At 35.1% G+C, this 14021-nt stretch overlaps 1 protein-coding gene across 22 annotated transcripts in view; it reads right to left on the bottom strand.

The window, feature by feature from the left end:
* Window positions 1–14021, bottom strand: part of EYA1 (EYA transcriptional coactivator and phosphatase 1) — a 340201-nt gene that overhangs the window by 253257 nt on the left and 72923 nt on the right. For 12 of the 22 annotated variants that reach the window (XM_078353573.1, XM_054246730.2, XM_078353589.1 and 9 more), the window contains exon 3: window positions 721–786. The exons of 6 other annotated variants lie outside the window; for them this stretch is intronic. In XM_078353573.1, coding sequence (XP_078209699.1) covers window positions 721–786 — 66 coding nt within the window. Of the gene's footprint in view, window positions 1–720; window positions 787–7527; window positions 7602–14021 lie in introns of all 22 variants that reach the window. 4 more of the 22 variants (XM_078353587.1, XM_078353584.1, XM_078353590.1 and 1 more) reach the window with 1 other exon arrangement.

Raw genomic sequence — 14021 nt, forward strand, 5'->3', positions numbered from 1 at the left:
TGCAGTCCTGTTTGTATGGGTGCAGTTAGAACTGCCTCAGCAATGGTGGCCCAGCTCTGTAATGGCAGACTCTCTGTGTAATGGCAGGTTGCCTTGGCAATGGCAGGCTGCCTCAGCAATGGCGGACTACCTCCGTAGCAGTGGAGTACCTCTGTAATGGTGGACGCCCCTCCCCCTCAGAGCTGGACCATCCCAGTTTCAGCTGTGCTTGCTGTGAAACTCTCAACCCAGAGCATTTCCAATTGCTGGGGTTTTTTTGTGGGGGTGGGACCAGGTGAGCCTGATCACCTGGCTCCCTGCCTCAGAGCCTTTTTTTTTTTTTTAAATCAAACAGTCAACTCTCTCCCAGGTGTTCCAGTCGTCTGTTGAAAAGGCACCAGGATTTATGTGATTTCCTGTGTGACAACCCACTGCACCAGCTGAAACAGCAGCGCTGAGATTCGTGGCACCTTTTTGCCTGGGAATCTCCTGGCCTTACTCCCTGTTTCAGTCCCCTGTTTAATCAGATGAATGGGCAACTCTGCCTTCCCAGAGCTCCAATCACCATCTTAAAAGGGCACCCTAACCAGAGTATTTTGTAAGAACCACTGTGCCAGGGTGCCAGCACATCAGCCACACTGGCCAAAACAGCTGTGCTGTTGACCCGTGGGGCTGCTCTGCCTGGGAATCTCCTGGTCTGTGGGCAATAAAAATCTGTCTGGAAATGCGGCGTCCACTCACCCTCTGCGCTTTCGCTGGGAGCTGCAATCCTGAGCTGCTCCTAATCGGCCATCTTGGATCTTCCCCCTGAAAAGTTTTTTGAAATCAGAGAAGCCAGAGCAAAATTATTCACAAAGTTCAAAATAATTATATTATTTATTCATCCATCTATTCAAATTATCAGTCACCTACTGTTTCCAAGGTTATAGAAGGACACAGTTTCTACAAAACAAAACAAATGGTCACTTTCATATCTCACAGAAGAAATGAAAAGATGGTCCATCAAAATATCCTGCCCTAGATGGGTAACTGAAATCTTTCCTCTGGAAAGATTCACCTTTGTGCAGAAAAATAATTTTGTTGTTTTATTAAAAGGTTTGAGAATAGAGCTAGCAATATTTCTAAAATGACGGGAAGATTAGTACTGAAATGCCTCATCATAGCTTCAATGGCCTCAGAAATATGACGAAATATGACCATGGAAATATTCAAGCAATAATTTCTGGGCAACACAGTATTTCAGAGCACATAAGAATGAATAAATGATTTTTGCATACACAAAGAAGCACAAAACATACAAGAAACAATGTTTATTCAGACCTTCATTCTTCTGAGAAGTTTTTTTGAAATCAGAAAAGGCAAGGCAAAATTATTCACAGTAAAATTAGCAGAAGAGAACAGTACTTAAAATATACAGTTAACATGAGTGATATGAAGTATTGTGTGTGTGTGTATATATATGTATATATATAGAGTATGACTTGACTCAATTACATTTGAACCTAAAGTCTTCAAAACGAGAATAAGAATAGCATGCAGTGATTCTAAAATATCAATAAGAATGTACATTATTTTATGTGAGCAGGTATACAGATATAATCCTTAATCAATATTCAGGACAGCTATATACGCTATAAATTTATGACCACAGATTTATACCTCTTGACAAAATGTTTCCCAATGGAGCACCTTAAAAGTAAGTGGTTTTCTGAATTAAACATGTTATGGTGTTTTCTCATTGAAAAAGAATAAAAATAATAGAACAAGAAGATGTTTATCTGTCTTAACAAGAAGAAACTTTGGAGAAAAAGAGAACTCCTGAAAGTTAAGATATAGAAAACAGAGACTCACATTACTGTTCAGAAATCTCTGTCTATTCTTCCTACCACTGGAGTTTGGATAAGAGTCATCTAACATAAATTTTAAAGCGATTTTTTGTTTAAACTTTTATGTTTCCTCACAATGAGATTCGTATATGTATTTTACAATATTTATTTCCATCATCAGATGAAACACTCGTTGGTAATAAAAAGATATACAGCCATATTCTAAACCATTTCAGGCTTATAGGTTAATAACTAAAATTAAGAATTTATTTCATTGTGATATGTTGGAGCTGAGTTCTCCTGAATGTAATAGCTAAATATGAGAGAGAGAATTATACCTACATTAATACACACACACAAACACATACACACATTATTTTTAAAAAATAGAATGGGAGAAAAGTTTTGCAAACTATTCATCTGACAAAGGGCTAATATCCAGAATCTATAAGGAACTTAAACAAATTTACAATAAAAAAACCAAACAACCCTATCAAAAATTGGGCAAAGGGTTTAAACAGACACTTCTCAAAAGAAGACATTTATGTGGCCAAAAACATGAAAAAAATCTCATCATCACTGGTCATTAGACAAATGGAAATCAAAACCACAATGAGATACCATCTCATGCCAGTTAGAATGGAGATCATTAAAAAGTCAGGAGACAATAGATGCTGGAGAGGATATGGAGAAATAGGAATGCTTTTATACTGTTGGTGGGAGTGTAAATTAGGTCAACCATCGTGGAAGACAGTGTGGTGATTTCTCAAGAATATAGAACTAGAAATACCATTTAACCCAGCAATCCCATTACTGGGTGTAAACCCAAAGGATTATAAATAATTCTATTATAAAGACACATGCACACGTATGTTTATTGTGGCATTGTTCAAAATAGCAAAGACTTGGAACCAATCCAAATGCCCATCAATGATAGACTGGATACAAAAAATGTGGCATATACACACCATGGAATACTATGCAGTCATAAAAAAGGATGAGTTCATGTCCTTTGCAGGGACATGGATGTAGCTAGAAACCATCATTCTCAGCAAACTAACACAGGAACAGAAAACCAAACACTGCGTGTTCTCATTCATAAGTGGAAGATGAACAATGAGAACACATGGACACAGGGAAGGGAACATCACACACTGGGGCTTGTCAGGGGATCGGGGACTGTGGGGAGGGATAGCATTAGGAGAAATACCTAATGTAGATGATGGGTTGATGGGTACAGCAAACTACCATGGCACATGTATACCTGTGTAACAAACCTGCATGTTCTGCACATGTATCCCAGAACTAAAGTATAATCATAATTTTAAAAAATGAGACAAATCCCACTTGAGTGACAGCACACAAAATTCCTGACCAGAACTTAAAATGTTTAAGGACTTCAAAAACAAGGGAATTCTGATAAATTTTCACAGCAAAGAGGATTTTAAGGACACAGGACACTTAAATATGTATAATGTTGGTATCCTGGGTGGGATCCTGGAATAGAAACAGGACATTAGTTAAAAGCTAAGAAAATATGAATACAATGTGGACTTGGTTAACAGTATTTTGTCAATATTGGTTCACTAACTGTGATAAACGTACCTTACTAACGTAAGATATTAATGAGGGAAACTGGATGGGGTATATAGGAACCTTCTGTACTGTCCTTACCATTTGTCAGTATATATAAAACTCCTCTAAAATAAAAGTTTATTTAAAAACAAAAACAAAACAACAAACAGAAAGAAACAACAATAAAAGGACAGAAGCAGAACATCAGCTATGCTATTGAAATGTCTCCCTTTGGCTCCTTCCAGATTGCCCCCTCTATTCCTATTGCCTCCACAATCATTACCCTGTATTTTGTGTCTGTGATTTGCTTTTCTTCATAGCTTTGTTACCACTGATGATTTTTAATCTCCACATAATTTAGTTGTTATACTTGTGTTTGAACTTTGTAAAAATGCATCATGCTCTGAATTGTTCTGTGACTCAACACTTTTTAAGATTTAGTTCCAAAGAGGCTTTAGATGGAGTTTATTTTTCACTGCTGTACAGTGTTCTATTTTATGCATGTGCCACACTGTATCTGTTTTCTTAAAAAATGTAATTTAAAACCATATGTTTTTAAACATACATTCTTAAAATAGAAAAAATTATCATACTTTTCAGGGTTCAACATTTTAAAATATCCCTTTTGTTTAAGACAGTGTTGAATGGATCAAGCATTAGAGTCACCTTAGCAGTTTGCCACCTAGGGTATTGTTACAAAGTATTAAATGTCATAAGTCAATATCCTTCTTTTGAGATGTATTTCCTTCTAAGAAGGAACAATAAAAAAAATTAGTAGTATCTAAGAAATAGGGAAGTCGCTGCTGTGTTTTGCTTAACATGTTAGACAAGTTATAAACTATTTCCTGTTTCCAAGTTTGGCACCTTTGGAATCAAATGATTTTTCATGTCTCTAGCGTACTATTTAAAACTCACTATTTTGTAATTAATTTTGAGAGTTTCTTAATAAATGGTTCTAAGTGCCTAAGGGCTTCGTCCCATTAGAGTCATTGACTTGAGATGAAAGCATATCAAAATACATCACATTTGAAGTGGTCATTGGTTGGTATGGATACTGGCAGAAATGATACATGATTATTCATGAGTAAACATGCTCGATTATCTGAAAAGTTAATAGGTTGATAATAATGATTTTTATACACTAGAATATCTACAGATTGAGTTTCATTAAATTTTCTGTAATACTTCATCACGTTCTGTTAAATCTTGAACAATCTGAATTTTCCTTTTCTTGGTTAGATGATTTACTAAATCTCTATTAACAGATATCACACTGAATTGAACACTAGCAAGAAAGGTGTCTGTAATGAGCTGCTCAAAGGCAAAGTCTTGGTGGCCTAACTGATCCAAGGGCAGTACAGAACTGAGCTAGACTACTATGTAGGTCTCCACATGTAAGTACTGAGACCAAATTTATCTCTATTTTCAGAGAAACACAGGACTGTCTCTTACAAGCTATTTTTATACATTTGGATCCATGAGGTTTATTATTAGAAAGGCACCTTAGAGATATAACTTGTCCACATTCATTACATTAGGCAAAGAATAACCCTGTAAATAGCAGAGATGATGGTAAAATTCTGGTCTTTGGTCTCTGGTCTTCCTACTCACTACTCTCTCCCATCGGGTATGTGGTTTAGCTCACATCTTTTGACTTCATGTTTCTAGGCACACCAGCTTTGTAATTACAGGCCTGTGAAAATCCTGCTGCGATTTTGTATAAATAAGATGAGGGTTGGAGTCCAAGGGAAATGGTATAATGTAACCCACATTTACATCACTCTAAAGAGAATTTCCAGCAGGTAACTGGTCAGAATTTATCTAACTAGTTTTTTCCAAAAACATCACAAACATGCAACATGGATATACACAGTGCCACTGAATTGTATACTTTAAAATTGTTTAAATGGTAAATTTTATGTGTGTTTCACCACAATAAAATATGCTTGTAATACCCATAAACATTTCTTAATGAGGTATTGTTGCTAGTGCTGTTTTCCCTGCCTATTCTTCTCTCCAGATGTTCCAGTCCAATATGTTCAATGCCTAGTAATTCTGGGTTCACCGTGACACCCTTCCCTACTGCCCAACATGCTCCTCTCATCTTCATAGCATTAAGTCAGTTTAACACTGCAAATTTAATACTTGGAAATTTTTATACTTGTTTTTATAAATTTTATCACTGTGAATAAATTTTAAACCCTCTAAGGGGAGGCATTATATCTTATTTTTCTCCAAATATTCATAAACTCTCAAATTATTTGCCTTAAAGTTGACAAGGGCTAAATAAATGTTTCTTGCTGTTGGCATGTTATCTAGCAGTAAGGTTTAACTAATTCAGTTATGACAATTATGAGCTTGGAACTTAGTATTTGACTGGTCATTTATTCTTTTATTAATTCAAACTAATTACAACACCTAGTATGTTGTAGGCACTCTAGTACGTGTTAAATACAGACAAGTAAAACAATCTGTCTTCAAGTTGCTCAAATCTCAGGTGGAAAGAAGAGCTGTAAACAAATAGTTATATTTTAATGTGGTAAGTACTGGGTGTTTTATTCAGTTGGAAGAATGTCAATGACTTCTTAAAATTGTGGGCTGTAGAGTCAAAGCTGTATGCAAGCTCTCTTACCACTTACCTAACCATGTGATTTGGAGATATACAACTCGTCTACACTTCAGCTTCCTCCCCTGTAAAATGGGTGTGAAAATAGTGCCTGTCTCACAGCATTGTGGTGAGGATCAAATGAAATACTTTGCATTTGCCACTACTTATCACATTGTAAATGCCCAATTAGTTCCTTTTGTTGTCTGAGAAGATGTCACTGAACCAAAACCACACTCTTTTTTTCTGAGATGTGAAATCAGTTGTGTGTGGGCATGTAAACATATATGTACAATGCAGTCTATTGTTTTTACATATCTTTTAGCACATTTGGACTTAGGTGGATGCCCATTAGGTGCATCCCAGACTCACAGGGGTTCCTCTTTCTCTTGGAATAGCCTGATATGCAAATATGGGCCTCAGGTGTCTATCACATCAGTGCCTTTGACTTTCCTCTTGGCCATAACTGACTAATCTAAGGGAAGATACATGATCTTAGCTGGATCAATCAGATTCTTTCTCTTGATCATTTGATCATTAAAATGAGGACTTAAGAAATGGGAGCTCATGAGATCTGAGGTATCCTAATGGCAAAACTCTGAAGTGAGGGTCCCTGAATTGCCCCAGCTGCTCCCCCTCTGGAGGTTTGGTTGTTCAGCAAGGCCTTTGATAATATGAGCTATGACAGCATCCATTCAACAAATCCCCTGTTAAATTTGCCAGTCAGTAGCTGTTACTTACAACAAACAAACAAAAAATTTAATTAACACTGGGAAAGTGTTCTCCCTTTGCTAATGTTCTCTAGCAAGACTGGCCAGAAGGTTTCTCCTTCCACCAAAACCTGTGAGAATCTTCCTGAAGATGGCCTAATCAGTTGATCTATGCAATTGTTTTCCAATAGGATTTTAAAGAATTAAGGGAAAATTACATATTTGGTTTCAAATAATTTGCTTTCTACTCTGGCTTTTAATTTAACCTCTAGACTTAGGGCAGGTCAGTATTTACCTCTCTATCCCTGTCATTTCTCCATCTGTCAGTAGAAATAATAAGGTTTCTCTGATCTAACTCACAACTCGCATATGAATTTCATAAGAAAAAGGGAACCAGCTCTGAATTTGCTGTAAGTATCTGAGTTCTTTTTCTATTAGGTTGGTCAAAAGTAATTGTGCTTTTTTCCATTAAAAGTAATGGTAAAAACCACAATTGCTTTTGCACCAACCTAATAGAAGGTGAAGTGCTTGAAGTATCTATTCTGTAGGGGGCCTTCTGTGACTAATGTGACAATAGATTCTGTCACATTGATCAAAAGAAGACAGATAAAAGAAATATAAATCAGATATTGAAAAGATTGATCATGTAGGAAATACAAAGATACTTCATTTTTTCCCTAAATACTCAAGGATTAAGGGGGAAAACATCACTGTAATGATATAACATACTTAACACTGCATGGCTAAAAGATGTATGCAGCATTAAGAAAAAAAACCCAGAACCGTATCTACTTATCTTAATACTACATGATGAAAAAAATGTCAGATTTACCTTTAATTTCTGGTGAGAGCTGCTGCTGTGGTTGCTCTGAATGTCGTAACATATTGAACAGCAGTGCCAATGGGCTTTAAAAAAAAAAAAAAAAAGGAAGAAGAAGGGGAGAAAAACTTTACCCTGTAGAAATTTATGTTTATATTCCCACATCTTTAAAAAATTTATTGCTTTTACTTAACTCATCTTGAGACATTAGTAGTTCTCAAACAATGTGTGGTTCAAAATGTTATATTTGGTGGTCCCGGTTCAATCCCCAGAGAACAACAATCCCCATAATAAAACTGGTATTTCACAAGCCTCACAGGACTCAATTAGAAGAGAATCTGAATTGCCTCTTACTCTGGGGAAAGGGTCAGAATTCAGATCATCTAGATAATATGAATACAAATAGAAAACAATTGTTATATAATTGGGTTATAAAATTAATTCAGGAATGATAGATGCCTGTAATCCTTACTAAAGTATGAAGAGTTAGTTATAAATTCTATACAAAGAAAACTGCAACATAATAAGCTGATTGTTATATGTTGATATATACACATATTATTTTAATATATGGGGCATATACATGTGTATAAAGATTGCATAAGCATTTATGTGCATTTAGATATACATATACATGAGTATACCTATACCTATATATAGGACATCTATATATAGATGATCCACTAAATTAAGCCTGGGAAAATACTGTTTTCTCAGTAAATAATACACAAAAAATGATCTACTACTCAATTTATAGACTACTTCTGTCCTAGTTATATTTTTACTCCAAAGTAAAGTTAATAAATTTTAAAATTATTTCTAATTATATGATTATGAGCACATTCCTCACAGCATGGAGCTTCTACCTTCCCAAAGTATAAAAGTGATTTTCCCCCCATATTGGGGTTGGTTAAACGTCAGGGCAGGATGGGAAAAGAAGATGTTATCATATAATAAAAATTAAGTTTCTGCAGTCATGGCATACTTGTGGTTATCAAACATCCAACTTTAATTTTGATTTCAAATCCTGCAACCCCTTTTTATAGCCCGTCTTTGTCTCCCTTACAAACTAGCTATTTAAACTGGCAAACACACAATCACTGTTTGTGTGCTTATTGTAAGGCTTGTAAGTCTCTTCCAAATACACATCTAGTCATGCAAAAGGTGCCACTGCCATTCCCTAGGAACCAAGAGTCTTATCTGAATCAGGAGAACTCATAAAAGCAAAGATCATTTGGACCTTAATATATGCTCTGTATTCAACCATAAAAACATTTACTCTATTTTGCAACTGTGTTTCTCTCTTTTGTGAAATTGTTCTGTATGGCCTGTGCTAGCTGGTGTTTACAGCTTGGTTTCTTTTTTCACTTTAAAACAAGGCATTCAGCCAACTTTAAACACTGCCTACTTCTAGCCAATTATCCTTTTCTCTCTGTCAACATTTTTGTTAAAGGAAAAGCACATGACTAAATGTGATGCTTCTAACATATTTAAAAAGAAATTCTATTGAAATGGTGGTGATGTCCAACATACTGTTCACCACATATTATTTCCTTAAATGGTGCCCTGTGAATTCTATATTTCCTTGATCTTTTGGATTGTTTTAACCTTGTATGCAGTTTTGAATTAAAAATAGGTCAAGGTATAAGCATGTATTCATTCATTATTACAGATGCAAGCTATTAAATACTAAAAATCAGCCATTATTATTATGCTAATAATTTAAAATGTACAACCTCACAACAATCTATTCTTCATAATACTATTATTTTCTTCATAATAAAGAAATTGAGGCTCAGAAAGACTAAGTATCTTGCATACAGTAACTGCCAGCCATTAAGTGACATCATTACTAAAGTCCAACTCAGGCTGCACACTAAGCCACACATTTAACCAGCACACCATGCAAATATGTTTTGACTACTCTCATTTTAGATGCAGCTTTGAGGATATATCCATCCATGTGTATATATATTTATATTTCCATTTATTTATATTGCCACCTTACTATCTAGGCAGTCAAAGAGTTAAAACACTGTATAGTGAGGGTGGGAAAAGAGTACATAATTGTTAAACCAATAGTATAAAGCAATGGTTTACAAATACTTTTCCAGCAAGACATACATTCAAAGCACAGTCTCAGTTCATGTGCTATGACTTAGATAAAAATGAATTCAAGTAATGTCCAATTCTAGCATGGTAGCTTTAACTCCATCCTGTTCTTTTCTACTTGTGAAAACATAAAAGAGGGCAAGTATAATATAATACCATTACAATGTAAATTGATTAATTCATTTATGTATCAAACAAATATTTATTAAGTATAAGAACTAATGAAAGAAAAAAAATCAAGGCCTCTACCCTTATGGAGTTTACAGTCTAATGGAACAGACAATCAAATAATCCCACAAGTAAAAATTCAGACAAAGCCAGTACTACAATGGAGACCCAGGGTAACATAAACTAGGGGTATTTATCAAGGGTGTCAGTAGTTTCTCCTGAAGTAATAATACTTGATTATAAATGTGAAAGTTAAGGAGACAAAAAAGGAGATGGAATAATGCTCCAGGCATAGAGGACAGTCTTGTTTCAAAGGCTCTTCAGTAGTAGGGAGGCAAATGAATGAGGCTGAGAGAAAGTCAGTGGTGGCTGAAAGGGTGGATGAGTTCATGCAGATATAGGCTGGAGAAAGCACATATAAAATAAGGCAAAAGATAGATAGGAATAGCTACCAATTTGTTCTAGTACATAAAAATATCAATGAAGGTCACCGGAAACAGCAACAAATTTCATGCAACACATAGCTGATTTTATCACAGCATGAAAGTTGAGAACTGTAAGTACAAATAATGAATCCACCAGAATGCAGAGAAAGCAAGTGTACCAAGGATCTCAGGAGGAGGGGCATTTTCACAAAGATGGTGGGATTTTACTAGCTTTAAACGAATAGATATGTTTAGAGAGATGGAGATGGGGAGAAAAGTAGGAAGCCAAAAATGGAGCAAGACATAGGAGTGGTCACTGACAGAATGGAATCCTGACAGTGCAATGCCCTCACCAGGGATGGATCAGAGCTTTCTTATTCTGACCAATGCTTATTTGAAGGCTGCTGAAACCCTAGTCTACAGCTGCTTTTGTCTATGCTTGGTCTTTTGGACAACTTACTCCAGCTCATCACATTGAGTTCTGGACAAAATCCTGACTGCTGGCTCCATCTACAAAATAGTTCTAATGGTCTATGTGTAAAGAGGGAAGAGGGAAGGGATCTCAGGAGAGAAAAGAAGAAGGAAGAGGAAAAAGAAGCAGAAGCTGTGATTCAAATGGACTTTCCCTAGTGCCTATCAGCAGAGTTCTACCTTCCATATAAGCACACAACCCTGAAGGGATCTAGGGGTGAGGACTGAATAGAACATAAAACCAAGAGAAATAGCAGAGGGTTTTTCATTTTAGGCTACTCTGCTCAGCAACTGTGCCATAAAGACTACTCAGCCATCCCACAAGAGCATGTTGTTTTATAGTATGAAAGAATAAAGCTTCTACCTAGAGAACTACATTATCAAGATCACAACTATCACAGAATACACACTCACTCTCAAACCTGCAAATTGCTTTTAATTCTACTCACAATATTACTAAATTATTTATTAAATAATATTATATAAAATTGTGTGAAAATTATAATATACCTAAAATACTATACTCTAGAATATACAAAATAATTTTTATAGTCAAAGGAATGGCAAGGGTTTTTATTTCTCTCTCCCACATCAAAGATGTATAAAGATTATTTGTAATTAAACAGAAAAAGAAAAGAAAAAGTACTTGTTTAGCAATAGGGGACTGGTTAAATAAATTATGGTCTATTCTTATCATGGAATACTCTGCAATGGGTATAAAGAATGGAGTAGAAGCCAGGTGTGGTGGCTAACACCTGTAATCCTAGCACTTTGGGAGGCTGAGGTGGGTGTATCAACTGAGTTCAGGAATGCACGACCAACCTGACCAACATGGTGAAACCCTGTCTCTACTAAAAATACAAAAATTAGCTGGGTATGGTGGTGTGTGCTTGTAATCTCCGCTACTCAGGAGGCTGAGACAGGAGAATCGCTTAAACCCAGGAGATGGAGGTTGCAGTGAACACACATCATGCCATTGCACTCCAGCCTGGGTCCAGCTGAACAATAAGAGCAAAACTCCATCTGAAAAAAAAAAAAGAATGGAGTAGAGATTTATGTGTTGACATGGAACTAGCAAGATAGCCCATTTAATTTTAAAAATCAAGGTATATAACAGTGTGTGTAGCTAGGGTCAAACAGGGATAAACGTACATGCATGAAAATGTTCTGAGTTGGTAAATAATTGGAGGGTTATGTCTGGAGGGTGGGACTGCAGGTCTAGAGCAAAAGGAAGATTTGCTTTTTACTGATCTTTTGTCCTGTCTGAATATTTTTTAACTATGTGATAGGTTCTTTTCATGATAACAAAAATAATAAAGGAAAACTAGGCTTGGTTTCAAATTTTAACTAGGCAATTTTTGCCTATCTTTTACAGGAAAAAAATATAAAGTAAAAACAGAAAAATCTAGGGAATAAATCAGAGTGAACATACATTTATTACATTATTGTTTCCTTTTCATCTGTCCCAAGGCCTAATTCTTTAGACTAAAAATAGGTACAACAGAATGACTGAAACACATGATAGACCAAGACAAAAGCTTTGGTTCCTCCTCCAAGTTATTTTCATAGCTATTTTAGATTCCTCTTCTCCAGTTTGCAACGTTGGAATCTAACATTGAATTCGAGATTGCTGATTTTGTATAAACAAAAATCCTTGCTGGCTATAATTTTTATTTGTTTATTGTATTACTCAGTCTATCCTAAAATGGAAGCTCAAATTATTATCCATTTGTTATTGATATAACTAAAAACAAATTTCAAACTAATAATTCTTGAATACACTTTTAGTTATCACTATATACACTTCTTAAGCAACCCAAGAGTCATTGAATATTTTGAAATTGCATTTCTCGATTGAAAGTCATAAAAAAGAATGACTGCATCAAATTATCTTCATCGTTCCAACTATTTACCTGAAACTCTTATTTGAAACCTGATGGTGAATGAACTAGTATGGGCTTTAGTTAATCCTACAAACAACTTTGGATAAAAGAAAAAATCGGAGTTTCTACTCCTCTCTTCCTACCGACACCTCTCTATCCTTCATATACCTTTTAACCATGTGATATTCTCCAAGTCTTAGAATACAATATTTTGTTGGTCTCAAAGAGTACAGGGCTTATACAAAAATTTACAAAATTCAATTATTCTGTAGTAGACAGGACAAAAATCCTAAAGTATGTCTTCCTCTAAATCACCACCTTCCCATGACCAGGATAAATTCTAATGAAAAGGTAACAATATTCAAATCTCTAGCTACATTAATTCATCAAATATCTGCAACATACATGTATTTATTTCTCAAAACTGCTTGAGCAATACACTTAATGTACTTTGTGAATTATCTGAAAATAAAATTAAGAAAACAATTTTATTTGAAAAATTACTGAGGAAGAACAAAATACTTAGGAATAAATTCAAGCAAGGAAGGTCAATATTTGTATAATAAAAAACATAAAACACTGTTGCAAAAAAATTAAAGAAACATTAAATACATGAAAAGACATTCCATGTTTATGAAATCAAGATTAATATTGTTATAATGGTAGTACTCTGATATTGATCTACACATACAAGGCAATTCTCATGAACATTTCAGCAACATTTTTTTTCTACAGAAATAGGTAAATTGATCCTAAAATTCAAATGGAAATGCAAGAAACCTGGCATGTTCAAAACAATCTTGAAAAATAAGAAAAAAGTTGGAAGACTCAGACTTTCTCATTTCAAAATGTATTACAAGCCACAGTAACACAAAAAAAGTATTGTACTAGCAGAAAAATAGACACATAGATAAATGTAATATAACCGAGAGTCCAGAAACACACCCACATATCTAGGTCAATTCGTTTTTAACAAAACTGACAAGACCATTCAACAGGGACAGAATAGTCTTTTCAACATATAGTTTTGGGACAATTTGATATCCTCATGCAAAAGAATGAATTTAGAACCCTACAAACCCTACAACACATCATAACCTAAGATTAACTAAAAATGAAAGAAAGACTTAAATGCAAGAGTAAAACTATAAAACAAACATATGAAAAAAAGCTCATTATCACTGGTAATTAGAGAAATGCAAATCAAAACCATAGTGAGATACCATCTCATGCCAGTTAGAATGGAGATCATTAAACAATCAGAAGACAACAGGTAATGGAGAGGATGTAGAGAAATAGGAATGCTTTTACACTCTTGGTGGGAGTGTAAAATAGTTCAACCATTGTGGAAGACATTGTGGAGATTTCTCAAGGATCTAGAAATAGAAATACCATTTGACCCAGCAATCCCATTACTGGGTATATACCCAAAGGATTATAAATCATT

Source organism: Callithrix jacchus, chromosome 16, assembly GCF_049354715.1.
Source record: "Callithrix jacchus isolate 240 chromosome 16, calJac240_pri, whole genome shotgun sequence".
Lineage (NCBI taxonomy): Eukaryota > Metazoa > Chordata > Mammalia > Primates > Cebidae > Callithrix > Callithrix jacchus.